Genomic DNA, 26,813 nt, shown 5'->3' with positions numbered 1-26,813 from the left:
GCTATATTTAGAACATTTTCATAGCTTTACCATGCCATCAGACAGCCCTTTCTTACGGGTTTCTTCTTAGTGTTTAAGGTGAAGAAGTGAAAATATTCAAACTAGAGTGTACACTTACAGTGACATTTTTTTGTTGTGGTTTTGTTTTTTTGGTGGCTAAAATATGTTTCGCTGCAGCTCCTGTCCAAAGCAGTACACTGTCTAGCATTCGTGACCGTAGCTTTGGTTTATCAAAGATGCTAGAACACAGTACATAAAATAAGGACAGCTGTAATGTCACATAGGTTGGACCACAGTGTTTTAATATATAGATCTTTCTATAGATGTCACATACCTTCCCAATTCAAAACAATTGTCAGTTGTCTACCTGGAAGTGTGAGCATGACATCATGGTGATTCGTCCGATACAAATCACATGCATTCCCCCATGTATCAAAATATATACTGTGAGTTTTGAACTCTATATGCACTCATTTATACACATTTACAAATACAGAAACTGAGAGCAGCAGTGTTAATCACTGGATGGACAAGTGATTCATTTTGCCTACCTATACAGGCAATTTTTCAGTAAAACTTCACTAAAACTAAAAATTAAACAATTACTGATTAATCCAATCTTTTCAGGTCAAGTAGAGTCAGATCAAACGAAGGAAAACAGAATATTTTTAAGGATATTTGTGTTTCCTTTGCTTTCCAATGCTTTACAAATTTCTATTTAATCATTTTCAAACAGATTTTGCTGCTGTGACAAAACATGAAAACCAGTGTCAGCGTTGTCGGTGCCGTGACACAGATGAGAAAATACAAGCAGGCTTCTGTTATTCATCAAAGCAAGAATATCACTTCATTCTGTTGTTGTGTGGTTCTCCAGTGGGTAACAGTATACCATTTCAGCTACTTTAACAAAATGCAGTTCATGTGTGATGGCAAAATGTTAAGCCTTTACACATGCAGACAGCATTTTCAGACTTTGCCCGTCTCTTGAACAAATTATTTCCGCTCAATGGAAACTGTATTTTGCCCTAATTTTATCCTCAAGGTTTCACTAAGCCTTTCTCCTTGTATCAACACCCTTTTGAAATTTAATGCTGAAAGGCTGTGCGGAAAACATGCCTGCTTCAACATCTGCCAAAAAGGGTAACATCAATAGAACACTTAACCTACAATTAAGAGTGCTTAGTGACTTCACACATCTCTTGGCATGTGAAGACCAAATTTTCTGAAGAAATGGTTAGCCCAAAGGATATAGTAAAATCTGTCATTAACAGGGTTAATTTAAGTGTAAAGAAAGGGAGGGAAATTACATACAACTCTGCTAAAGCCAAAAACAAGTACTCAGATGTTGTAACTAGGTTTCTATATAGCTAAAGAATTTGCATTTCTACACCGTGCCTAGTAGCATGTAACTGGAAGTCCAATGACTTCAGACAGTAGCTAGTTTGTTTTGTTTCCTCGGCTCCTTATGTTGCCCTTTCAGGCAAGAGGCAAAAAAAAACATGACTGCCCAGAAACCTTCAACACCTGACGAATAGAGGAGAAACGTGGGCAAAACCACTGTGGAATGAGAGAAAGTGAGACGTGGGGAGAGGTGGGGGGACAGAGGGAGGAGGGATGGGAAAGGCCCTCCACCCTGAAGGTTGGAGAGGGTCAAGACAGCCACTGGTGCGCACCGGGAGAGAGGGGGAGGACCCACATGCAAAATACTTAAGATGTTCAGGGAGAGGAGGGCTTCACAGAGGAAATAAGACAGAGCCTGGGTGAGTCGCTGGTCAAAGAGGAGCTCCAACTCAACTGGTCGCCCAAAGTCCATTTGATATTCCCAGCAAAGACCTCCTACAGGGACAGACTGCTTTGAACGCAATTAAAAGATTTGTGAAAATCTAGAACTTTTCTGCAGAAAATGGCAAAAGTAAATTTGAGTGTAGTTGCTTTGTGGGTCACACTGCTCCTGTTGGCAGAGACTTGGGCCCAGAATCCCAAGAAGAGACTGGCACCCCCAAAGCCTCCAAAGGCTCAGTGCTGCGATGAGGTGCGCTCTCTTAAGGTTCAAGTAGCCAATCTGACCAGTCTCCTCGAGGAGATGAGTCGCAAGCAGGAGTCAGACTTGATGAGCGTTGTGAGGCAAATAATGGAGCTGGACAAGCAGAACCGTCAGCAGGAAGCCCGGGTCACGGAGGCAGAGAGCAAGTACTCAGAGATCAACAACCGTGTGGAGATCATGCAGCTACAAACTCTGCAGTCTGCTACTCAGACTTCATCAGGTGAGCATCACTACAGCTGTTCTTGAAGAAGGAATTAAATAACATACTGGCCAAAGTTTTATGTGTTGCTTGTTGGTGTCAGAAAAAAATGACAGGAACAAGTTTTAGCTTAACAATTATTTTTGCTTAATTTTATTCACTGGAAAGCAATTTTTAAAAAGGCCTTGAGAGTGTAAAATGTCCACACATGGTAAAACTTATCCATCAGTGACTCTGGTGCATATTTGAGCAACCTGCCCCTTTCCCTCTTTTGCCTGTTGAGCAGATGCTGTCAAATTCACACTCCTGGTGTTTTATTTCCACACATGGACAAAGATCTTTTAATATGCCAGAACATAAAATGTACTGCTTGTCGACCAACCTTATCAGCCCGTCTCAATTTTGTTTTAAATTAAATTTTTAATTAGTTTTAGTTTGAATAAATTACAAGGGCTTCTTTTCATTTGGAGGAGAGCTCATTTTTTAATTGAAAAGATAGACTTGAGTAAATAACAAGCTGAGAAAATCATAAGCCATCATTTTACTGGAATGTGAGTACCTTAATATTCCACAGCAGCCCTCAATCGGCTGACTATTTTGAACACAAGACACTACATATCTATTTTAGCTGTGAAAAACTATAATCAGCTTTGTCTATTGCTTTGTGGGTCTCGGAAGACTGCTGTAAACTGGTTGTGAGGTAGATTACAGTGCACACATTTATCAGAGCTGCCCGACAGCAGTCAAAAGCATTGATTTGGAGCTATACAGTCCCATCTGCAGTGCTGTCAATAAAGAGCTCCATCAAAGCCAAATCATCTGCGACATTCATCTGAACTTTAACACACCCTTAATCAGCACTGGCTGCTGCGGAGAGGTTAACCAGGCATGACGTAGTTTATTATTTCAATACCTTAACTGTGTGGTTGAACAGGGGTACATTTATGTCACTGGCAAAGGGAACACAGAGGCCTTTTTTAAAGCTGAGTAAATTAGAGACAGAAGGGCAGAACAGGAAGGGATGCAAAGATTAGAAGAAGTGGAAGGCTTCCATCTCTTACACAGACTTTTTACAGTATTGGGCTCATTGCTCTATAGTGATCTCATAGCCCTATTAATGGCATCAACATACTGCAAAAGAAGTTTAAGTGAAGAACTATGCAAAAATCTGAGCCCTGCTGTGCGTACTTCCCTTTGTTTTGATCTCTTTTGCCTCTGGTGGGGTTAAAGGTCACTTTTCTATCTGCCCAATCACTTAGATATCCATAAAGTTGTTAGAATTTATGACATTTTTTAAAAACTGCATATGGTTTTATCATAATTGAGGAGATTGTTTTTTTTCCAGATGCCATATATGACTGCGCATCACTGTACAGCAAGAACTACAGGATCTCTGGCGAGTACAAACTGCCAAAAGATGAGTTTCTGGGAACACCTGAGCTGAACGTAAGTTATACTTCAGTGTTGTGTAAAGCATGTATGCATTGTGCACTTTTTGGTAGAGCATGGTGAGGCATCTGCATTCTATTACATTCTGGTAAATACTTTCAGGTCTACTGTGATATGGAGACAAATGGAGGTGGTTGGACTCTGATCCAAAGGCGCAAAGTCGGCCTGACCTCATTTAACCGTGACTGGAAGCAGTACAAAAGTGGATTTGGATCCATCCGTGGAGACTTCTGGCTAGGCAATGACCACATCTTCCGTCTAACAAGGCAGCCCAGTGTGCTCAGGATTGAGATGGAGGTACATGTTGGAAAACATGGTATTCGTGTAAGCGTGGGCTGAGACACTAAAGACCAAGAAAACCATGCATAAACCATTTCATAGCCAAAAGTAAAAGGGCATAAACACAGAACCGATCTGTTCCTACGGGTACTGAGCATGAGAAAATTAATAATAAATCAAACTAACTGTTAGAGACGTTAGGGAGACCATGAGAGCCAATATTCTCAGATTCCTTCACCATCACTTTGTAAATCATGTTATATGTGTTTTCCACTGCAGGACTGGGAAGGAGAGACTCGCTATGCTCAGTATGACTTCTTCACCGTGGGTAATGAGCTAAACAGCTACAAGCTCTTCCTTGCCAACTACAGTGGGAACGCTGGCAACTCCCTGCGCTACCACAATAACACCAACTTCAGCACCAACAACAAGGACAATGACAAATGTGTTGATGACTGTGCTTCCCTGCGCAAAGGTAAATTATGACAGTAAACCCACAGATAATAACCCATGTAGTTATTTATTGTAGATGTTACAGGTAGTCTTCAATTAACATGAAGTCTATCTAACTATTTTCCCTGATCTCCTTCCAGGAGGCTACTGGTACAACTGCTGCACTGACTCAAATCTGAATGGCGTTTTTTACCGCTACGGTCAGCACTTAACAAAGAACGCAGATGGGATCACTTGGTATGGCTGGCATGGCTCCAACTACTCCCTCAAGAAAGTGGAGATGAAGGTGCGGCCAGTGGATTTTCAACCATAAGTGCTTCAGCTGTGTGTCCTGGATCAAGATCATACGCATGAATGCTGAGAGATCTCACTAAATACCTGTTCAACCAAATTGTGGCTTTCCCTTGACTGCGAAAGGAATGCAAATGTAGTTGTGTGATGGTCTGGTTAAGTTTCAGTCAGATGAATGTGTAATGTTTTTGCCGTGTTTGATTGTAAATTGTAGTTCATTTTGTGTATTTATCAGTAAAATATTTTATTTTTCAAAAGCTTTGATAGATGCTCTTTTACCACTGTCCCGTATGGGTAACTGGATTTTGATTCCTTCTCTCATTTGTCTCGAAAGCACTAGGATGTTTTTTTTTAGTTAACACAAGGCATTTATGGATAGTAGCAAGAGTCCAGAGTGGTCTGGTTCAGGAATAACTCATTGAGGACTGGTAGGAATTAATTAAAAAGGATCTTTGCGAGTTGCTGGAATGGGATCAACCACCAAAGATATTTCCTATGAATTACGCTGCATTTTATTGTAAAATTGTAACCTTTGATGATGGAAATGTGTCACTTGTAAAATGTGTACAGCTCTGTAATTATGATGTTTTATGTGATAGAAAATAAACATATTTTTTAAAAGAAACAAGGTGCATAACCTGTCTCACACAAGTCATACAACATTTTTCTTGGCTAAATAGCACAGCTTAAATGTGGCAAACTTAATGAAGGTCTAAAGGCAAACTGAGATTTTGTGTCCATTCATGTCCAATAATAGCAACATATTTGCCTTGAGCCACCGACCTCTGACTCTCAAGTCATCTCCTGACACCCTGGCCAAAGGTCCAGGGCATTTAAGCCAAAAACAGGAATGAAGACCACACACTCACTCTATTCTGCCGTCGAGTTGAATGCCTCTAGGTTTACTACCTTGAAAACAATAACACCATTTTGCTACGCTTTGGAACAACAAAGAATTCCTTAGAGCATTCAAATACCTACAGACAGGGAGCACTGCCTACACAGACTCAGTGGTAGGCTGAGTGAAATTCTCTTCCTTTTACGAGAAGACACATTCAGTCAGGGTAAACATCTAATTAAAGCTGGAAATTATCTTAAACCTTTAAAAGAAAATGACCACAGTGGAATGAGCTCTTTCTTTCCTAAGGTTTTAAAAGTATTCAAACTTGTTACCAACAACAAAAGCAGACCTCAAACAGTGGTGCAGAAGTGCAACTATATGAGGTCAATTACTTTTAAAGGTACAACACGATCCTGACTAGGATGCCTAACGTAGGAAACTCAACTGCTGCAAATAGAATTTATTGCTTTCTTCTTGAGAGTTACACTTCAGTAAATACGGTTACCAAAAGTTGTAATTATTTGATAAGCATGTTGTGTAAAGGTTCCTTCGGCAGGTATTACACCCAAAAAATCACAGAAACTACAGTGTAAATATGAATTGTACTATCCAGAGGTTGTCAAATGGCTTTGTTAAGCCTGGGCGAACACATTAGGTGTTTTTAAACCTGAGAGACTTTTTCATATTTCTAAGAACCCCACTCCTTGTTGTGTTTGCACAATAACAACTAACTACAATCGTCATTCTTAGAACAGCATTTTGAAGGACTTTTTAAAGCTCCTATTTCAGGGTAGGTACTATCCCAGCACTTAAGCAACCATGAGTGACGCAAGTATACTCTGACTGGTCCAGATGTGAGTCTACCTTGATTGGCTGAACACAGCCAAAGTTATGGATTCAACTGTAAGCTACATTTTGTGATGTTGTTAAACTGAATTGCATTATATTGTCTTCCTGCTTTTTACATTTATATAAACCTTTATTTCTATTCAATTTTATTTTTTAAAGCCAAACACAAATCACAATTTGCCTCAGAGGGTTTTATGGCATACAACATCCCTCTGTCCCTTTGACCCTCACAGCAGATTGAGAAAATCTTTAGAAGTATACTTATAAGGTGTATGAGGTGTTCCTTTTCTCAGACAGGTGTAACCCACACTTCTGATGCAGTCATAACAAAAGTAGAAAATCCTAAGTTTAAGAATCATGTGGATATTGGATTGCGTTATATTGTACAAGTGTTCCAGCCTCTGTGTCGACCCCCCTTCTATTCATACATTGAGTCCATTTTAGAAGTTGAGAAGTAAACTAAAATAATGTACACAGGCCACTGGGATAGCTAGGATAAGATGAGATTTCGCTTAACAGTTTACAGACCTCTCTACATCTGAACATACTAAACTTTATTTAAAATTCCATTTCCAAGCATTTCCATAGTGGTCCGTAACATTATGGCTACACCTTTATTATCAACACATGGTCCAGATGCAACAATACCCAGCTCCAGTCGCTATAGTAGTGATGGAACCACCAAACTTAAAAGTTACTCAAATGAAGCCGCACTTTACTACTGTCATCCCAACATTACATTTGAATAGAGATTGTCAAATTCAACAAAATATCAGAAAAACAGAAGCAAATGGCTACTCCAAGTTAATCTAAAGACCACATGTATGATGTACCAATAACACCATAGGCCAAATGCTCAATTAACTATGTTCCTCTGCTGTTGGGAAATATGGGGAAAATGTGACCAATTTCCTGGCTCTATCCAAAGCTATGGGGCCTGAGAATATCGTCAGACCACAAACTAATTATTTTGATTTTCTTAAAATTCCTCACACTTTATTTATATCAGTTACAACTCATAAAGGGTGTACTATAATGAGTATGTCACCTAATCAGACTGAATACCCTGAATTTCAACTGAAGAGCCATAAAAGAGAATTCCAAAAACAATCCCTGAAATAATCCCAAACTCATCTAAAAACATCATGACTCATCAAGAACTAAAATAGCAGTGACGATGCCTCCTCGTCATCATAAAGTGTTCATCAGATATGAACTTTTTTTTTTCTTTAAATACAGCAGCCACTCAGTACAGCCAGGTTTACGTAGTGCTTTTGCACATCGGCCTCTAGATCTTTTATGGGAAATCCTGGAGAGGTGAGAACCAGATGGGGATATTGAAAACACCAGAGTGCCGGCTCCCATCATTCATCATCATCAAGGCTCCTGAGAAATTGAAAACAGGCCCCCGAGAAACACAAGTCCAGACACTCTTAGATGAAAAGGAGGCAAGCGTCCAATTAGATGCCTGGAAAACAGATTTCTCCATGCCATGCCAAAGGCACAGAAATAAAGAAGGATGAGAAAAAGGGATGGAAAAGATGACAGACAATATCAAAGACTTATGGGACAGAAGAATATGTGTAATGTATTTTTTCTGTGTATTTATTTGAATAAAAATTGACTTTGAGAGAATAGTTTAATGTTTGTCTGTAAGAAATAACTTCTAATGCAGTAACTGTTAATCACAGAGGCACCTGTCAAACCTAGTTTCTGTGACGAGGATGACTCAACTCCGGCAGGAAAAGACCTCCCACCAACACTGACTCATGTTATAGTCTCAATGTTACCAAGAAACTGTTTGTCACAGGAAGTTCTAACTTTGAAGAAGCTACATATTATAGCTATGTAAGAAGCTACATATTCCTTTGGCTCTACTATAGCTTCAGTTGAAAAATTGTTACTTGGAGCAAAGGAGAAATACATAACCTAACAGTAAGTTATTATCTCTGTTATTTCTATGTTATTCTTGGTTTACCCTATCAAGAAAAAAATGTGAGCTTGCTATTTTCAGTCAAATACTGTAATGAAGAAACACAGAGTTCAATTTCTCACAATTAGTAAAAGCCATGCATTGTTTTCATTAAAAAAGAAGAAAAAACAAAGCTTCTGAGGTTTTCAGACCACCTACCTGATAAGAGACTCCAGGATGAGAGGAGAAGGCCCTTTCTGAAACTCCAGCTCTTTGTAGTGCAGAGCTTTGGCGTAGGCACGACACTTGGCAGCTCTCTCACCAAGCAGCACAATGCCATTATCATCTCTGAGAGGCAGAGGTCCCTGAAAAAAGTAAAGTAATTGAATAAAATAACCAAAGTTGTTTCCTTAATAAAATGAATCTTTAATTTACAGCTGTCAGTCTGTGACCTCTTCTATCCTCTATCAGCAATTTGTAGGCTTTGCATCATCAAGAACTTATTATTCTGCTAAAGTCTCAAAGACTTATTTACCATATAACACAATTACTGTGAATGACTGAAATAATTAAGCTCATGTGCAAAAGGGTGTCTGGTGGCCTACAGAAAACATCTTACGTCCTTCTTTCCACTGGCTCAATACAGGACACTTTATATGTGTTTGTCTGCAGCCTCACAGCAGGGGTATCCCCGCTGAAATACTATATTGTGACCGAGCCACGATGGTCTCTGCCCTGAACGTAACAGTATCGCCAATAATTAGCTCAACATGTGTGGTCAAACAGTGGACTTAAGTTAACGGGCCATCTTTAAAGGCTTTTTCTGTTAACTTTTTGGTAGTCTTGACACATCTGTTGAACAAATATTGCTGTGGTTTTTAAGTGTTATCTCCTACATTCCTGTTCCTATTTATATCACAATAGTCTGGCTTCCATCCAAATGTAGCACAAATTTTTACCAAATTTTCAGTAAACTGGGAAAAGAAAAGGTGCATTGATGGGCTTCTGATGTGTGGAGAGCACCATGGACCATGGAAATAGATATTTTTGGGCAACTCATATTATAGCTCTGTACTTCTGAAAAGAATTCTGGTAACAGCCCTGAGTTCATAAATGTGTTAAAAGCCATCCAGAGATGTCAAAAAGAGCTTACATTGGCTTCCGCAAAGACAGTGCATTTCCACCACCCCCTAGCGTAAAAGAATTTTTGCAATACTTGAATTGAGTTTTTTCAAATTTTTGGCATTTCCACTCAGATTTCTTGATGTGCAAATTGAAAATGTGCATAAATGCATCTTGTGATAGCTTTTAATTAACTGTTATGAAGTACAACATACTGCAGTTGGGGCAAACATCAAACCTACAACACAAAATCCATCTTAACACCTTTGTATTGAAAACCACATGGATTGCACCCACATCACCGTTCCTGTGACGTAGGTATCCTGACTCCGGTAAACTGTAACATAGGTGTGTCCATAAAATATGAGGGCAAAGTAAATATTTGGGTGGTTTCTCTTATTGGCATTACAAATCTATTAGTTGCCTCTATGCACGTTCCATTATTTGAGATCATAAACTTTGCCTTGCACCTGGTTCACCATGTAAATTTTCCGGTAGATGCATAAATTCAAACACCGAATGTGTTCACGTACAACTAAATGTAAAGAAAGATTGATAACAAAGAAAGACATAAAATTAACAGAGCAAAATTTACCATCATTTGTGTTTCCACAAGGACAACATTAAAACAGATGATGTTTGAACCGATCTATTTAAGCGCAGCCTATTTTCAAATGGCATTTCAATATCATGTAGTGGATGTAATGTCATGCACATCCCTTTGGCATTTACTTTTTGCTCCACAAAGGGGCTGGACCGCCTGTTTCATAAAAAGCTCAAAAATGGACATGCTATAGTTGAGTCACTGGTAACAGAGAAAAGCATCTAACCCTCTCAGATTTATGATGGGTGGTTTGAGATGAAACTCTATGAGGCATGAAAAGCTTCATTTATCACCCCTCTAAATGCACTGCCAAATATCAAACATTGAATTTAGGAGGACTTTAATTTGGAAAATTCAACAAGATATAGACCTGCAAGCCCCCTAATAAAATTTGACGTGTGCTTCAGTCTAAACTGTATCACAGTGATTCTGTGGTTTAATGCAGCTGCTGCAGTTCGATGCTGACCTTGTCACTGTGCTCCATGAACTCTGCCAGGTTTAGCAGAGTCTGTGTAACCTCAGCGATGTCCTGGGAGGTGAGAGCCAACTCGATGCTGCGGATGAGCTCATCCTGCTGGTCCTCACTCAGCTCAGACCAACAAGACAGGAAGGCTGCATTGAACAGGTCCCTGTGGAGCACAGAAACAGTATTTACACATTAAAACAAAGATACACATGTGACACATTTCAATTGATTTTGATATTTCACAGAAGCAGGCTTTAACTGAATTTGGGAGAGCAGCACATCAATCAGTGGCAAGATTAGTTTATAACTTGTAAGAATCACTGTATATGCAGGTACATTGTTGTTTTATAGCTTTGACTACAGAGCACAAGGATTTTTCAGTGACAACCTGCATTACATCTACAGTAATGCACAGTCACATCTGGAAAGCAGCTCTGCATTGAGCAGATCCACAACAACAGTTTCACTGCTTTTCTCAGTGGTGCCTGTCCGAACCCCTCAGTTTTCCTAACACTAGTAGAAGTGCTAAGTAAAAAGACAGCTTCAAATTCTTTTATGTCTCTCCTATGGCAATTATGTAAATGTTTTCAGTGGTTATGGTCTATTATGGATGTGGAAAATTAAAGGAGCTGAACGAATCATTCAGCGCATTAATATAGCAGCAAACAACTATCTGCTATGTGAAGATACAGTGAAGTAATGGCATCCTAAGCAGAGAATGAAGTCACGCTACCGCTGTGTTGTAATCCAAGTTTCTCTGTGGATTGTTGTGGAAACCGCGCCAGCTGCACATGCATGTTACTGCATGTGAGTCCCTGTGTGTGTATCCCACTGGCTAGCTCATCACCGTCACTCTGCACTGTGCTCAACTGGCTGTTACTGCTGATGCTGGGATAGCGTATGGCAGCCAACAGTGTTAGCTCTGTCAGCACTTTTGCTGTTGATAGTGCAGTTTACTGAGTTAGCTGTTAGCTTGTAGCCGCCAGCTCAACCCCCTGCATGTTGAGAACTGTGTGCACATGATCCTGCTCCAGAATCTGAATATCACTAACAGCTCCTTTAAAGAACTTTTATAAGGCAGAAATAAAGAAGGAATAGACGACAAGGAAGTGAGATACAGAGGTTGACCTTAAGGAAGTAGCCTACCTGGCAAGAGGAATGTAGGTTTGGGCCAGTGACCAGCATGATCGTAAGGCTGGGGAGGACGACTCCTTGAGCAGGACGACACTCAAGCGCCTGAGCCACTCCAGCCAATCATCTTTGGACACCTTCCTGGCAGCACCCCAAGCCTGTGAAGAGACAGACATCATCCATCTCAGAATGGACTGGGAACTACGTGGGAGAAACTCAGTTTCTCCAGACCTAAGTGTCACAGGTAATGTGTGTGGGATGATCTGGAGGAGATGCACTCGTAAATCTTTTGCTGATAGTCATGAAAAAATGGAACTGCATTCCTCCATAGGATTGCCTCATTTGCTTCTTTGATGATGGTGGTGGAGAATGCTGTGCAACACGTCCATCTACACAAGTCAATCTCCCATGGGTATTCAACTAGGTAGAGATCTGGTGTCTTTGAAGGCCGTAGCAAATAAATCACATCATTTTCATATTTCACACCACTCTGTGACCACTCTGTGACCCCTTGTGCCCTGAATGTAAGCATCTCCATCCACTGTTTTCTCTGCTTATTTGTGCAGGTTTTTCAAATGGTCTGTTCTGTCTTCAATACAAGTAAACTGTGGGCTTTTTCACAGGACTGTTTACTATACACAATCACAATACCGACTGTTAACAATTATGGCAGTGAAACAAACACTAGATTTGTTTTGTTACGTTTCACTATGAACGTGTGATTTAAAAGAACAGTTTTAAAAGTAAAATAACAATTATCCCTTCTGACCTTCTGAAGTGCTGTAGTGCTGACATGAAGCTTCTTCATAGGCCCCGCCTCCACCGGTCCGCTGACCAGAGTGTCACCTTGGTTACTGCGAAGCTGGCGATGTTGGAAGATTAGAGGGTCCTCTTCCTCCTCAGCTAGAGTATAGCCCTGTAATGACCACAAACACACACAGGCCACACACGCACACAGCCCACCCACAGACAAATTCTTGAGTCAAGCCTCAAAACATGTTTTATAAATGTAGAGGTGCATTTCCTTCCTGACGGATAATTGTTGATAAACAGAGCAATGCAATGACTTTCTCATGATGCATTGTATCAAAACAAAAGTTTTGTTTGTTTGTGATTATGTAACTTATAGCTTGACAATGTGTCATGAATGGTTATAATGTTTGGGTCTGACTGGGCAAGAGGCAAAGAACAGTGACTACAGGAGGCATGTTGAAAATGTGCTCAGTGTTTTTGAGAAAACCTGTATATACTTGGGGGACTCACCTTAACAATGCGACATATGAGTATGTCATAACGCTGGTGGTTGATCCTGTGCTTCAGCATCACCTTGTTTACCATGGGAATGAAGATCTGGTACTGAAAATAAAGGGAAAGGGAAGTAGAGTTAATAAAAGGATGTGTGAGTGCTTTATGTGGTTTAGTCTGGCCACCTTTTTCCCCACGCTAGAAGCCAAAAAACTGAGTATCCGGCACTTGTCTCTAACCACCAAGAGTCTCACATCAAAAGTTTTCCCTGCACGTTTGTTGCCAGACGAGGCTGCACGTGGGCTGGTGGTTCTGAGGTTAGGCCTGAGAACGATAGGAGGATTTTGGAATGAGGGAGGAGACGGCATGGGAGGAGAAGGAGGGGTAAATGTGACCTCATCCACTCTCATAAACACCACCCCCTGCCGCCAAACGGTCAATGACATCAGCAGTCTGGCAGGAAGTAATAAAGACTATGGGGGGGTGGAGGGGTTACCGAAATGCTGTTCATGTGAAGCCAGCAGCAGGGAGGCTGAAAGTAGCCTTTTGAAAAATAGCTACATCTAAAAGGAGCCCTGGGGAGAGTCAGAGCTACCTTTTTTCCCAACTGGAACACTAGCGAGGACAGGGTGTCCATAGAGGTAGAGCGCAACTCAGGCGTGCTGTCAAGTGTCCGAACAATCGGGTGGATGATGCGAGAAGCATAGTCTGTGAAGTCCAGGGACTCTGTCAGCCTGTCCAGTGTCTCCAAGGCAACTCTGAGTCACACAGAGGAAAAACAGATAAAAACAAAACGCTTAGCTTCACTCAAACATTAACATGGACATAGAGTGCTTTAAAGGACTCAAAAGTGCACATAAAAGTGTTATGCTCTAAAGAATACTACCAGTGGAAACCCATTCTTCTGTGCAGTTACATTTTTTAATTTCTGTGGTGCAAGTGTATATACAATCATAATCAGACTTCGGAGATAAAACAACAATGTCATCTCAAAAAAAATCTGAAATCTAGTAAGAATGGACTTTCTTTCTACTTCTCACTAGATTCAAAACTCCAGCTACATGAGTACAGGGACAGCTATGTGGAGCACTGACTTGCGAGCCTGCAGGGGTACATCAGGGGCATCAAACAGCTTCACAATGGGAGGCAGCAGCAAGTGCAGGTAGTCATCTAGGTTGGCACCGAACAGCTGGATGGCGTTGAGCATCTGCAAAAGGAGAGCACACGCTGCTCAGTCCCACATACCGAAACACTTAGCATAAGCAGTTCATTTTAATGAGCTTGTTATGGCTAAATGGCCTTTTCTTAGGAATCCCTAAAGAAAAGCTGGAAGGTGCTGGCACACATGCTAGCCTTCCAGGAAAACTATGCATTGCTATGAATGAGTGAGTAAATGAGTGAATATCTTATCTGTATGTCACTCCACAGCGTACAGACCATAAAATATAGTAAAGGGCAAAAGAGCTGCAAATATGACATTTTTCAGGTTCAAACAGAAACACACAATGTGGGGCGTACTGCTGGGCCAGTCATTTACTATACTAAACTGTAAGGCGTATACTATGAAACCCTGATGTCCCAGGTATGAACCCCACTGGAGATCTTCAAAGCACATTTTAGCTGTTCTTTGGCAAAAATGCAAACAAATACTAAAAGAAAAAAGAAAGACACATATGGTCACATAAAACCAAAAGAAATTTATGTAAACCATAATGATATAACCATAACCATAATTATGAACAAACAGTTATACATTAAGGCCACTTTACATTCAAACAGTGATCTTATGACTTTGTCAAAATTTTAGAACTAAATTCTTAGATGATTGGTGGTATGACTAGAGTTGCAACTCACCAATTATTTTCAGTGTCGATTAATCTGTGGATTATTCTCTCAATTAATCGATCTGTTCTTTGGTCTATAAAATGATCAACTGATTTATGAATTGTTAACTACAACCCACATCTTGGCACCACTACAATACACTGACCAAACCTGAGATCAGCCATGATTGATAATACAAATTAATGACCAGCTTCTGCCTGCATTTATTTTTTCCATTTACAGCATAAAATTAAGACTGACTACGCATTCATTGCACTATCCATCATGTCGCTATCATGATGTCACACTGTTTGATACAGTTTGCAACCGAGATTTTATTAGACCCAACTTGCATAGTGTGATTAAGATTGCTGTTAATGCACATTATGTGTCACCTAACTCACTCATTACAAGATCACCTTCTAATAGGAATCTGCTGGCAGTCCTTGCCAGTTTAAATTATGCAAAATGAATCAGTGTCATCAGGATGATTGTAATTAGCAGCAGAGTTGAGATGGAAAACAAATGGTAGCATATATTATGATGATGTTTTCAGTGCAGAGGTTAAGGGGATTCTAATTGGTTGCACTGTCTGAGAGCACAGACACGTCTTAAATCATGTATTCGTATATCATCGTTTTGATTTCTAATGCATCAACACCCAACCACTTCAAAGCTGTCATGACAAAACATGAACTCATGTCTGAGTATAAAGCTATAAATGCATATAGAGATCATTAAGATTTCAGGGCTCACTGGGTGTTACGACTGCCACCTTCATCCAGTCAGCAAGCACTCAACAACAAATCTTAAAAAAAAAACGTAAAGTTAGCTCTGTGGTTGTTTTTTGAGGAAAGCTCCTGTAATTTTGTCTAATGGTCACATCATGTCGTGTTGAGCATGTGTGAGGAATGCGCATGGAGGACGGTGGTCCTAAAGGATGACGTATGTTGCAATGAACAAACCCACCCCAGCCCCCAACACACACCATGACCACTTCCGTTCTTTCCCAGCACCTCCACCCCCACGTCTAAGTTGCGCTTGGCGAGACAGCAGGAAGCTGAGGTGGAGGTGTACAAGTGTGTATGTGAGTGCTGGAGGGGGGGCTGGACAGAACAGTTCCTTGAAATGATCGAAGTATGTTTTTCTTTTCTTCTCCTTTGGAGTAGAGGGTAACCCAATTCCCAGGTCCCCCAATTCATGACCCCACTCCTGTACTAAAGATTAGGCTCCAGACCGAGGTCTGAGTTATAGACTATCCAGACGGTGGGCTGCTGGGTTATCTAATACTGCAGACTCTGAGACAAAACAGCACCAGAGGAGAGAGCACTAGATGACCGTGCTTCTTGTGATTCTGTCTTTGTGGTCTGTGCCCAAACCATGATTTAGGGCTTGAGGGAAAACCCAGACAACTACTGGCAGCAGCTGCTGAAACAAGAGAGTGTGTCAACTACAGATCTATGCTGTCTTTGAACTGCTGTATTACAAGTGAATGGCTTAGACCTGAATGGTCTTGATGGATATCTATGGAAACCACAAAAAGAAAACGGCACCCCAATAAGTCAACAGAGGGCTGTGCTCCTGTGCCTTCTGAAAGAGTGTCGAGTGATGGGAGTACTTCTAAACACACTCCAGCTTGGCTGTGCTGGAAAATTAAGTTATCTACTCGAATAACAACTCAAATCTGACATATGATCCTTTCCATCTAGTTAGCGTGCGTTCTCTACCAGATTTATGACACATAACATGTCACGTTTGCTAAATTTATCAGTACAGCTGTCAAAAGTGAGCTAAATGGTCAACTTTGTCCAAAAAATATACATCAGTTCTATAACACATTATCTGGGGCCATGCTTTATTAGGACATGCTATTATTGTTTCTTTTTTTTTATCAATTATGGGCAATAAACTTTAACTCTCCTCCGTGACAGCTCCCTGTGTGAAGTGTATCAGTACTCTTTGCTCTTTTCCTTACATCTTTCTGATGCAAAGGATTTGTCCTGCTTGGAGAATACTTACAGTACAGTCTGGCTGAAATCCGCATGACGAAATTTATTCCTATTATTCCCATATTCCATTCCCGGCCAAAAGCCGTGGGAACGGGAAATAGCGTGTGTTGGGTTGTGAAAATAAACTGCTGGAGCATGCTACCAACAGCGGTTCACAAATTTGTTCTGTGTCAAAAAAGAAAAAGGTGTAATTTATTAACCCCTCTTGGAGAAATTCAATTGCTTCACTCCTTTGTTACAAACACAGGCCCAAAATGCACACGAGCACACACAGGACTGACAGAAGTGCACTTTTTTGTTTTGGAGAGATTTCAGAGTGATGAGGCTGCCACATATTTAGGTACTCTGAGAAGTTAGGGGTTTGGTGCCATGCTCTACAGTGCCAAATATATTGAACTATGCGCAAAGTGCATACAGTGCACATCGAATGAATGTGAAGCAAATTTCTGTCTAACTGGCGATTAGACTGGTACCCAGTTGCGTGCAAACAAGATTGTTTAAAGTCAGTATTACTCGCCGCACACTGTCTGTATCCCAGACCTGTATCCTAACCTGCATGCTGAATATAACACAGTGAAATATTTTAGACCCTGCATTATTAAGATCCATGTTTGCTAGCGAGCAATCTTCTTCCTTTCCTTTACTGGTGCATTGAGAATGTTTCTTGGTGCATTACTGCTACAAACTGCTGAAAGCGTTAGACTGCATTCACACCAAATCCAGCACATGTCACTTAAATGCCCTATTTGTGGGGGGAATGGAGGGTGGAGAGAAAGTCAGTTTCCCCCATCTCAGCAACTGAGTATTTGACTTCATTAAGCTTGTTTATGCTGACTTAAAAGATCTGTAGAATTCCTTTTCATTATCATTACTGTAGTATCTATACTTCGACAAAAGAAACATGCGGGCACAGAGTTAATGCCAGTGCTTTTTAGGATAGTACACATGAGCTACATACTTTATTTCTTTAATTCAATATAATATTTCATAATAAAAAAGAGACTGTATTACTTCTGCCTGTGGACTGCGAGCGCCTTTCCAGCCGGTAATGTCATTAGCCACCCTAAGTCATGTCATGTTGCTCACAAGAGTGCTCGTGGTCAAAAACTCCACAGGGTACCTTTAAATCTCATTCATCAAACTTTAGCTTTTTTTGTTGATTGAATGACAGGATGATTGATTAGTTAGAGAGATCAGATTATCAAAAGTAATGAAGCTACTTGCTACGAGTAATCAAGATCATTCTTTCAACCTTTTTACTTTCATCAGACTGTGATTCATCAGGTTAATTACCTGCTCTACATCAACAATTCTATGAGTTCGTCCTAAATAGGCAGGACTGAATAATTGTCACCCATGTCAATTGGAAAGCAAAAGTCACAAATAGTTAAAATATAGTTAAATATTGCAAGAAAAGGCAACACTAAGAAACTGACAATGACTGTACAAAATGGAAAATGTTGCATTGCTCAAGGACTTGATACTTGATGGAATATATAGGGGCGCATCGTTAAAACGCACTGAGGCCTCTCTGATGATGCACTGGGCCACAGCAGGCAGTCTGGTCTGTTTTTATTGCAAGTATTTTCAAATGACTCAATTTCTTTTTTATTTCAGCTATTGCTCTGCACTCTGCTGAATAAGCATTCATGGTAGCATTAACCTGTTTCCAAGCAATATCTTTTATATGTTAAGCCTCTGCTGAGAGTTTTAAAAGCACTTTTTTAAAGCTGTTCCAGCTCTATAACCACAATGTCAATTCCAGCCTTCCTGGATTCGTTCCTGTAACCTCCTAATTTGTAAAATCTACTATTTTTATTTTTTCAATTTAATGTTTATGTTTGTGTTTCTTCTTCCCTGATTAATTCTGTAAGTTTTGCTGCTGCAATAGCTGAACTTAAAAACAACTCCTTAATTTTTTTTACCTGATCTGTAATTCTGACATGTTAAACATCCATGTATTACAGTTAAAGGCTCCACCTGTAATCATTATGACGGCACTTTTACATTCACACACATTAATGAAAGTTTTGCGAAGTTTCTCATCTTATCATAAAATAAAAAAATGTGTTTTACAGCAAAAAAAACTTGCGAAACAATAATAGTTGTTATATAGTATTATTTTGTGCAGTAAAAGCCCTGTGAATCAATTAATAAGGCACAGCAGCTCTTCTTTAGAGCCTTTTTTTAATTCTGGTGGCTGGGATACACCCCTCTGTGCACTTCAATCACAAACTGTACTTTTAAAATCATAATGAGATACACAACTTTAGCCATTTATCGGCCTTTATTCGCACAGAAGTCGTGGTGATTCAGTCATGTGAACTGCAACACGTTGCACTGACCTTGATGGTAACACTGCGCCCGGTGCTGTTGTCGTGCATGAAGACGCGCAACATATGTGGGATGAGCTGAGGCAGGTAGAGCTTGAACTCTCCACCCAGCGCCACCACAATCTGCTCGATCAGAAGGATGATGGTGTTCTGCATGGGGTTGTTTGGTGTCCAGTACTCCTACGGAACAAAACATAAGATGTTGGCATGTATCAAAAATACCATCATAAAGAATCCTGTTCTTGTCATGTTAAGAGGTCAGACTGTCTAGAGCAAGGTGTGTACAGGTATCAGACATTTAAATGTAATGCTTTTTGAGAACATTTCAAGATTATTTATTAAAACAAATGTAAGTCTCATTTTCAGACAAATCATCTTTATCTTATTCTTTATATGCACTGCAGGTACGTATTAGCTCAGCTGTACCCATGTGGTCATCAATCAAAGGTGCACAGGAAGGTTTTAAGCAGGAATATGGTTCTTAAATTGAGTTAGGTTAATCTACAGTTTGAGATTAGGAAAGTGCAAGTATAAAGTAAAAAGACAGTATTAGGTTCAGTGGTAGGTTTAAAGATTTCAGAATGTGAACTTTCACACAGAGGAGCTTGCCAAAAAGAAATTAAAAGATGGATAAATAAAATTAGATAAAATGTTGCAATTAAGACCCTGCAAGTTCAATGTAAATCTATTAAATGATTTTTAAGGCCCAATATTCATAAAATTCAATTCAAGACATCGTTTTAAGGACCTGCAGACACCCTGGTCTAGAGAATCTCTTGGTCAAAATGATCCTCAGTGTGATCTAAAAAATGCACAAACTAATAACACCTAAGTTAACAGACAGATGTGACTGTTGCAGTAAGTCATACGTTTGTCCTGAAAGAGAGTGACCTCAATTCAAGCGAGTCCAATTTCTGAATATAAATTTTTAATATTCAGAGGGTACATCCAAAGAACTTAGTACAAAACACTACCTCATCCTCCCTGCTGTCCTATAGTGTTTGTGTGGGTCTAAAATTGGGTCAAAATGTGTTTCCAGCAATGAGTTGAGTGTGACAGAGACATTTAGACAGATTTCCCTCTGGAAATACAAAGCTTTCACTTGCCAGAGGCAGAGAGGGTCACGATACTAGATGGCGAGGAATGGGGACAATTTCCTGTCCACGGGGACTGACATCACGTCTGTGTGGCTTATAACACCGTTTTGGAAAATCTAGGCATGGCCACTGTGTACATAAGAGATAATGGCAATTGGAGTCAGGGTGGAAGAATTGAAGTCACGCAATACGTCAATCAGTCAATGGGCTTCAGCTGTGAGATCTGGCCGAGGTGTTTTGTCAGTGACCAGAGATCTCAAGCAGCCCCCGACTTCCTGCTTTCCCTGCCTGTGGCAGCTGACTAGAGAGAGGGGTGAGTGTACATCCTGAATGGCTATTCCAGCCCCCTCATCTGGATGCAGGAGCTGAGCTGGAGAAAAATGAATAGATTCTTTGTTTCACTTGCAATTTATTAACTCAGAGGGACTCGAGGCGCAGTGGTTCAGTTCTCTCAATTACTTTCCTTCAGGAGGAGTTACCACCATAGAAAAAGTGCTGGTAACAGTGTTACCAAGATTCCAATACAAGGACAGTCATATGATATTTTGTGCCTTGCTATATGATTATGTGCTAGACAAGTGTGTTTGTGCAAGTGCAAGAGCTATGGCTTTAGCAGTTGGTGGGTGAATGTCAGGAATCCTCACCAGTTTTCTCTGAATTTGACAATGTGAGCTGTTAGAAAGTGTAATTCTGAACAATAAGCATTTCTAAGGCCCTGTCTACATGTATACAGATATTGTTGTGAACAGATATTTTGCCCTACGTTTAGGACTCTTGTCCACATGCAAACTGAGTTTTAGGCAAATAAAACAGAGATTTGTGAAAACACATTTTAGGGTGCAGATTTTCCAAACTTCTGGTTACTTTGTGTCTGTGTAGTAATGTAGAATGTAATGTTTGGTGAACAGTAACATAATTTCCTCAATGCACATATGCCCATTATTGCTTCATGTAATGAGCATGTGTCAGAAACAACAACAACAATGGCAGACTACTAGTTTGTTTACGCATTGTCAACACTGCTTGGTCTAATGACTACTTCACTCTTCAACCGAGTATTGCTACAAGTCCATCAGAAAAGGCAGTTTTGGATCATGCCCAGTCAAACAAGCAGATGGTGGGACAATTTCAGGAGTGGGATTGTGGTCAATGAGGAATGGAGGGAAAACATCACTCGCATGTTTGAGTGAGTTCCTTTGTCCTTATACCGAAGGGGAATCAACGTTGATCGACAGTTGCTGTTTTGAAATAGATAACATTAGCCTGTAGACTTTACTACCTTTGCAACAAGTGCAGACCGCAGAAGGCAGCTAATGCCAGCGAACGCCAGCGAACGTTTAGAGTTGTTTTTGCGTTCTAGTGTGGACGGAGGCAGATTTTTTTCTTAAATAGAGGGGGAAAATATTTCAAACATTTTTGCATTTTCAAATACATGTATATGTTTAGGAGGTCCTAAAAAGGAGAGTAAAAAGAATATTATCCAAATGACGTGAATTTCTCACTCTCCCAGACCCACAGCATCACTAATCTTGTTAATGAGTACCAAACCACACATGATGTGTACTGCTGTGTGACATGGGGCCAGACTTCATCCCTGGGCCTTCAACACATTACTCCTAATGAGGGAAGTAGAGAGCACAACTGAGTGCAATTAAGAGTTTGCAGCTGTTTGCCTGACTCACAGGAAAATAAGGGAGGCTGGATGATCAGTGTTTAGGGATTGGGATCGGTGGCAGGGGGGAGAAGGAGGGATGTTGACACAGTTACTCACTCTGATGAGGGTAAAGATGTCGTCCATGTAGGGGCGGATGTGGATCTTCACAAAACACACTACCATTCCCATCTGCTGAAAGAGGAACTAGAGAACAAAAAAAACACAGAGGAAACAAAGAGTGAGAGACTTGCTTTAAAAATAACTGACATCATTCACCAGAGGTAAACAGATAACAAATCAACCAGACAGCCTCTTTCCTCTTATTCTGTAGCGCTACCTACCTCTCGGATACTGGCGTCACAGACCCGGATGACATTGAGGAAAGTGGGCATGACCTGCGGCAGGAACTGGACACACTTGAGGCCTAGAGACTTGAAGATGAATGTGACAGCCTGGACCACCATGGTATGGTGGTTCGAGAGTGAGGGGTCTCTCAGGATGCGCATCAGAGTTACAATTGCTACAGCGGGGTAAAACTCATCCAATGGCAGGTTACCCATGTTCACTAGCATCTCACTGGTGCTGTAGTCCGCTGTAATGAAGGGAAACACAACAGTTCAGTCATTTTTGCTGCAAATGAATCGTACAACATTTGCAACTTCTCACACTCTTGAGGAAGAAATGGCTGTATGGTGTGCAATCATCTAAAAGTCGCTGCTATATTTTTTTAGAATCACTGTTAAGGGTCTCAGACTAAAACAAGAAGCACACCCTGACACAACTAGAATTACTGCCTCGTGGTTTTATGCCTCTGTGAACCAGTCAAGTTGCAGTAACAGTTTGCATTCATGTCTGTGAAAACGTGGATGTTTCACACACATCTTCCCCTCAGCAGCACAGAAGATCAATCAGCACAGTCTCAAGATTAGAGTCACCATTTAGTGTCTGACCAAATGTCTCCCCTTCTGTTCCTGAGATATGATGCAAGAAGTAATAGCCAAAAAATAATTTTGCAGAACATAATGATTCCACAGTAAATTGACCTTTTGGATATCAAATATCATCATTTCATCATTTCATCCTATTGGACATTTTTATGAAATTTTGTAATAATTAGCACATGAATTCTTGAGTAATGGCCAGAAACATGTTTTGTGAGGTCACGGTGACCTTTGACCACTAAATTCTAATCAGTTCATTCTTGAGTCCAAGTAGATGTTTGTGCCACTTCGAGGAGATTCCTCAAGGCCTTGAGATGTCGCATTCACAAAAATGGGACAGACACCAGGCCAAAGTGACTTTGACCTTTGACCACCTAATTCTCATCATTTCATTGTTGAGTCTCAAGGCATTCGTGAGATATCACATTCACAAACCCAAAAATATAATGCCTCTCGTCATGTCTGTCGTCAAAGCGGAGGTATAGAAAATCAAACCCTAAACAGATTGCCAGTGTATCACAGTATCACAATATGTTTAAGCTGTGTCCCAAATTAGAAGCTGCTTTCTTCAAAATCTGTGGTGGTGGGGTGCTTTGATTTTTGTTGGTGGGCTAAAACTCTTATTTTGGATCACAGTTTTGGCTTTAACTTACTATGTGAAGCCAGCAATGGTGTCAGTCAGAAGCAATAAGCTTCAGACTGTAAAAAAACACTTAAGCTCAATTCTCAAGTATAAAAACTGCCCATATAAACTATTTGTGGCTTTCCAAATGTGATCATACCATCACAAGTATTGGGGCATATTTTACGACTATAAATCCATTTCCAACTATAACTTCATCAGCCCAGCCCTTGTGACTATGTAGGACAGAAGGCTATGCCGTCATGACACACAGAGACCATTAGTCAAGCAATAATTCTCCAGTGTCTAAGTTTGGGTATATCAATGTGATTTATGGCCTCTCAAACAGCCCCCCCCCTTACCATCCAAATCAACACCTCTTCCTTCCCACTAAACAGTTGAAAGGGCTTCTGGGGCTGGCTGTGGAGTTTGACAATAATAATAGGCTGATGAGAAAGGAGAGCTGATATCGTTGGCTTGTTGCTGCTGGCTGCTTGTCAGTTCTGGCACCGACCTGTGTTATAGCAATAGACAACAACTCATATAAGGGTTTTTAGAGGAAGACGAAGCTGGACTGCAGCAGCTGATGACTGTGCCCTGGTTTGTTTTGTCTTGTCTAAACCCCAAGAACAGCTATGGAACTATAACTTTGTTTGCCACCATAAGCATAGTACTGTTTCTCTTTTGAGCTGCTTTCATTCATGTTTTGGCATTATGAGGTCATGCACAATGATATGGGTTCCCACGTATTTAAGTTTCAGTCAGTCACAGTTACAAATTAAATGACATGAAGCACAGGATATGCACGAACATTATAAACAGGATATAGAGAAATACATGTTTCCTCTGTGCTACATAAATTTTACATTAATCACAGGGCAAAGGCTGAGTTCAGATTAGCAGAGAATGAAGCCCCCTCTTTAAATTAACTGAGTGCTGCATTTGCACAGTGGGAAACCAGCTAAAACCCAAAGCTGGGTCAAGACAATTCAACATCACTGCTGACTAGAACATTAAGAGTAATACTTGCTCACCTTGCAAGTGGGGTTAGGCAATTTATCAATATCTCCATATGAGACTAGATATTAGATTTAGGATATCGTAATATCATAGGTGTTTTCTCTTCCTGGTTTTACAGGCTGCATTAGAGAAAGTGATGTAATTTTCTAGACTTACCGGATTCTTCTACAGTGTAGCTGTTCTATTATTTGTCTTTAGTCCCTTAAGTCATTTTATCCAGTACTGATGACTATTTATCAAAAATGTCATTGTTTAAATATTTTGTATAAGCATCAATATTCACCCCTACAATATCAATGCAATGTCGATATTCAGGCATTTTCTCAAAAACACCCTGCCATGACAGAGTTGTAAAAATCTTGTCCCACAGTATTTTAGAAAGCTGTGGAGCATTTTGGCATCTAATAAACCTTTAAACTCATGGATATATTTACAACTCAAACCAGCCATCTTGGATCAACATCGTGTGTTTCATCTTCTCGTGGGTACCTGAAGCAACACACCCACACCAACACAGCAGGCCCTTGCTTTTCTCTCAAACTGTGCCATTTTTGGTCTGAACACCCAGTTATTCTCACTTTTACCCTAAAATTTTGGATTTTTATGTAATTGCTGCCATCTGTAGTAAGCCACTTCAGAATCACCGTTAAGTAAAGGAGAATCTACTGAGCCACATGAGGCTTCTGGCAGTCGTGCCCAAAATTAGAGAGCACAATTTTATGTATTTGTTAAAGGGGCTGTATGCAAAACTGTGCTGAGTGTAAGTCTGGACGCAGTTCTCAAATGGAACTGGTTGAGCCGGTGGCAAGCAGCTAACGGTGCTAACTCCATAAACAGTACTAAAACAACGTCAACACTGCTGACAGAGGGTGGGCGCTACGCTTCTGAAATGACGCCGACCCAACATCAGCGGTAACCTGGGTATGAGCATAGTGTAAAGTGGCAGCGATAAGCTAGCCAGTGGGATACACACATGTCAGCCAGAGTGGCTTACCACAACAAACCAAAGAGAAGATCAGATTACAACTCACACAGGCCGAAGGTAACATCATTCTCTGCTCAGGATGCCGTTACTCCACTATATCGTTACCTAGAAATCAGTGGTTTGCTGCTATAGCAGTGCTCTGAATGATGCATACAAAACTTTTAAAAGAAAGCAAGCAACAGGGGTGGTCTTTTTATAATTTATAATGCATATTTCTTTTTGAAATAAGTAATTTTATTAATGTGTTTTCTGACAGGCAATGCAAATGGGGTCAGTCTGTCCATTTCTTTTATACAGGGCTATTGAGTTTTACAAGGCATCTGAGAATACAGACGTCTGGTATTCAGCGTTTCACTGGCCTTCTGCAGGAGTACAGTTTCAGCTGCTCCAGTTGTCTCCCTAAAGGCTCTGGACTGTAGACAAAACAGATTGGCACAGAGCTTGCAGGCTAAAGAGGGTAACTTAGGATCTTTTATTATTCTGGCCTTCACCAAGTCTAGATTAATGATGGTGATGGATGGCTACACATCTGCATCTTCACAGCCCACAAACAGGCATCAGTCTAGCTAAGTGAGGCAACAGTGCTGTAGTAATTCAGGCTTCAGCTGTGTAGGCAAAAAACTGCACTGTTTTCTAGATATAATACCAGATGTAAATACAGCAAGTCACTGAGAGGGAATACGCACCATTTCATCAGTTTTATGACCCTGAAGTTCTGTAGTGACGTGATCAGTCTTGTCTGAAGTCAGGTGAGGAGACAGGCCTTGCCAATGACCTCCCACATGACAAAATACATGCTGTCGTATTCAAAGTGCTCCAGACACTGACCCTGACAAATCTGCCAACAGATATACAGCCTCCAATTCATGGTCACAGCCCATTGACTCAGAGTACAAACTGGTAAAACTATTACCGTATTGTCCAAGATCACATTTTGAGACACATGACTGGATCAGATGAGTGGGGACCTGCATTCACCATTTTTATAGTAATGAATTGTGAAGATCTCCTGAGGATGATGGCCTTTAAGTGACAGCATGACCTTTTTTTTTGCACCATCATCAGGTCAAATGTTCCATCCATTATAAGCCACATCAAAAGCTCCTGGATTACCACAAGAGTTTGTGTGGTTAGTCAACAGATGATGAATCAGTATGTCTTTGGTAAAAAAACAGGGCCTTTCCACAAGTGCTGCAATTAGGATGAACTCTCTACTGGTAAGGCTCTGAAAAGACTGAAATCAGTAGTATTTTATTTCTTTCATATTGTGGAAAGTAAAGAATTCTGCTGCTTATTGGGCTCCTGGCTCAAGACGGTTATAATTTCCCACAGATATCCTTGCTTACACTGAGTTAAAACAACCCAAGGGTGTCTATGGATATGACCCAAACAGGGCCCAAAATTAAAACCAGCCAAATTCAGGTAGGTTTTCCATTTGGCGAG

At 40.5% G+C, this 26,813-nt stretch overlaps 2 protein-coding genes across 2 annotated transcripts in view; one reads left to right on the top strand and one right to left on the bottom strand.

Annotated features, from left to right (window-relative positions):
• mtor (mechanistic target of rapamycin kinase) overlaps positions 1-26,813 on the bottom strand; it is a 110,723-nt gene that overhangs the window by 67,219 nt on the left and 16,691 nt on the right. Inside the window, exons 19-28 of the mRNA XM_033630095.2 lie at positions 22,144-22,394; positions 21,920-22,006; positions 19,064-19,231; positions 13,980-14,092; positions 13,481-13,643; positions 12,904-12,996; positions 12,410-12,556; positions 11,656-11,798; positions 10,510-10,672; positions 8,537-8,682 (exon numbers count right to left, since the gene is read on the bottom strand). Of these exons, the coding sequence (XP_033485986.2) occupies positions 8,537-8,682; positions 10,510-10,672; positions 11,656-11,798; positions 12,410-12,556; positions 12,904-12,996; positions 13,481-13,643; positions 13,980-14,092; positions 19,064-19,231; positions 21,920-22,006; positions 22,144-22,394 (1,474 nt within the window). The remainder of the gene's footprint in view (positions 1-8,536; positions 8,683-10,509; positions 10,673-11,655; positions 11,799-12,409; positions 12,557-12,903; positions 12,997-13,480; positions 13,644-13,979; positions 14,093-19,063; positions 19,232-21,919; positions 22,007-22,143; positions 22,395-26,813) is intronic.
• Positions 1,758-5,340, top strand: angptl7 (angiopoietin-like 7). Its single transcript, XM_033630103.2, has 5 exons — positions 1,758-2,264; positions 3,589-3,689; positions 3,795-3,989; positions 4,251-4,446; positions 4,565-5,340. The coding sequence occupies exons 1-5, from the start codon at positions 1,904-1,906 to the stop codon at positions 4,735-4,737; spliced, it is 1,026 nt and encodes a 341-aa protein (XP_033485994.1). The 5' UTR covers positions 1,758-1,903; the 3' UTR covers positions 4,738-5,340.

Source organism: Epinephelus lanceolatus, chromosome 8 (assembly GCF_041903045.1).
Source record: "Epinephelus lanceolatus isolate andai-2023 chromosome 8, ASM4190304v1, whole genome shotgun sequence".
Lineage (NCBI taxonomy): Eukaryota > Metazoa > Chordata > Actinopteri > Perciformes > Serranidae > Epinephelus > Epinephelus lanceolatus.
The sequence above is the reverse complement of the archived record's forward strand: the minus strand, read 5'-3'. Positions and strand labels throughout refer to the sequence as shown.

Excerpts from the sequence above, each read along its gene's own strand:
- angptl7 (XM_033630103.2), top strand. The coding sequence starts at position 1,904 with ATGGCAAAAGTAAATTTGAGTGTAGTTGCTTTGTGGGTCACACTGCTC. Across the intron at positions 3,690-3,794 it reads TGGGAACACCTGAGCTGAAC|GTCTACTGTGATATGGAGAC; the intron begins GTAAGTTATACT and ends AAATACTTTCAG. Across the intron at positions 3,990-4,250 it reads TGCTCAGGATTGAGATGGAG|GACTGGGAAGGAGAGACTCG; the intron begins GTACATGTTGGA and ends TTTCCACTGCAG.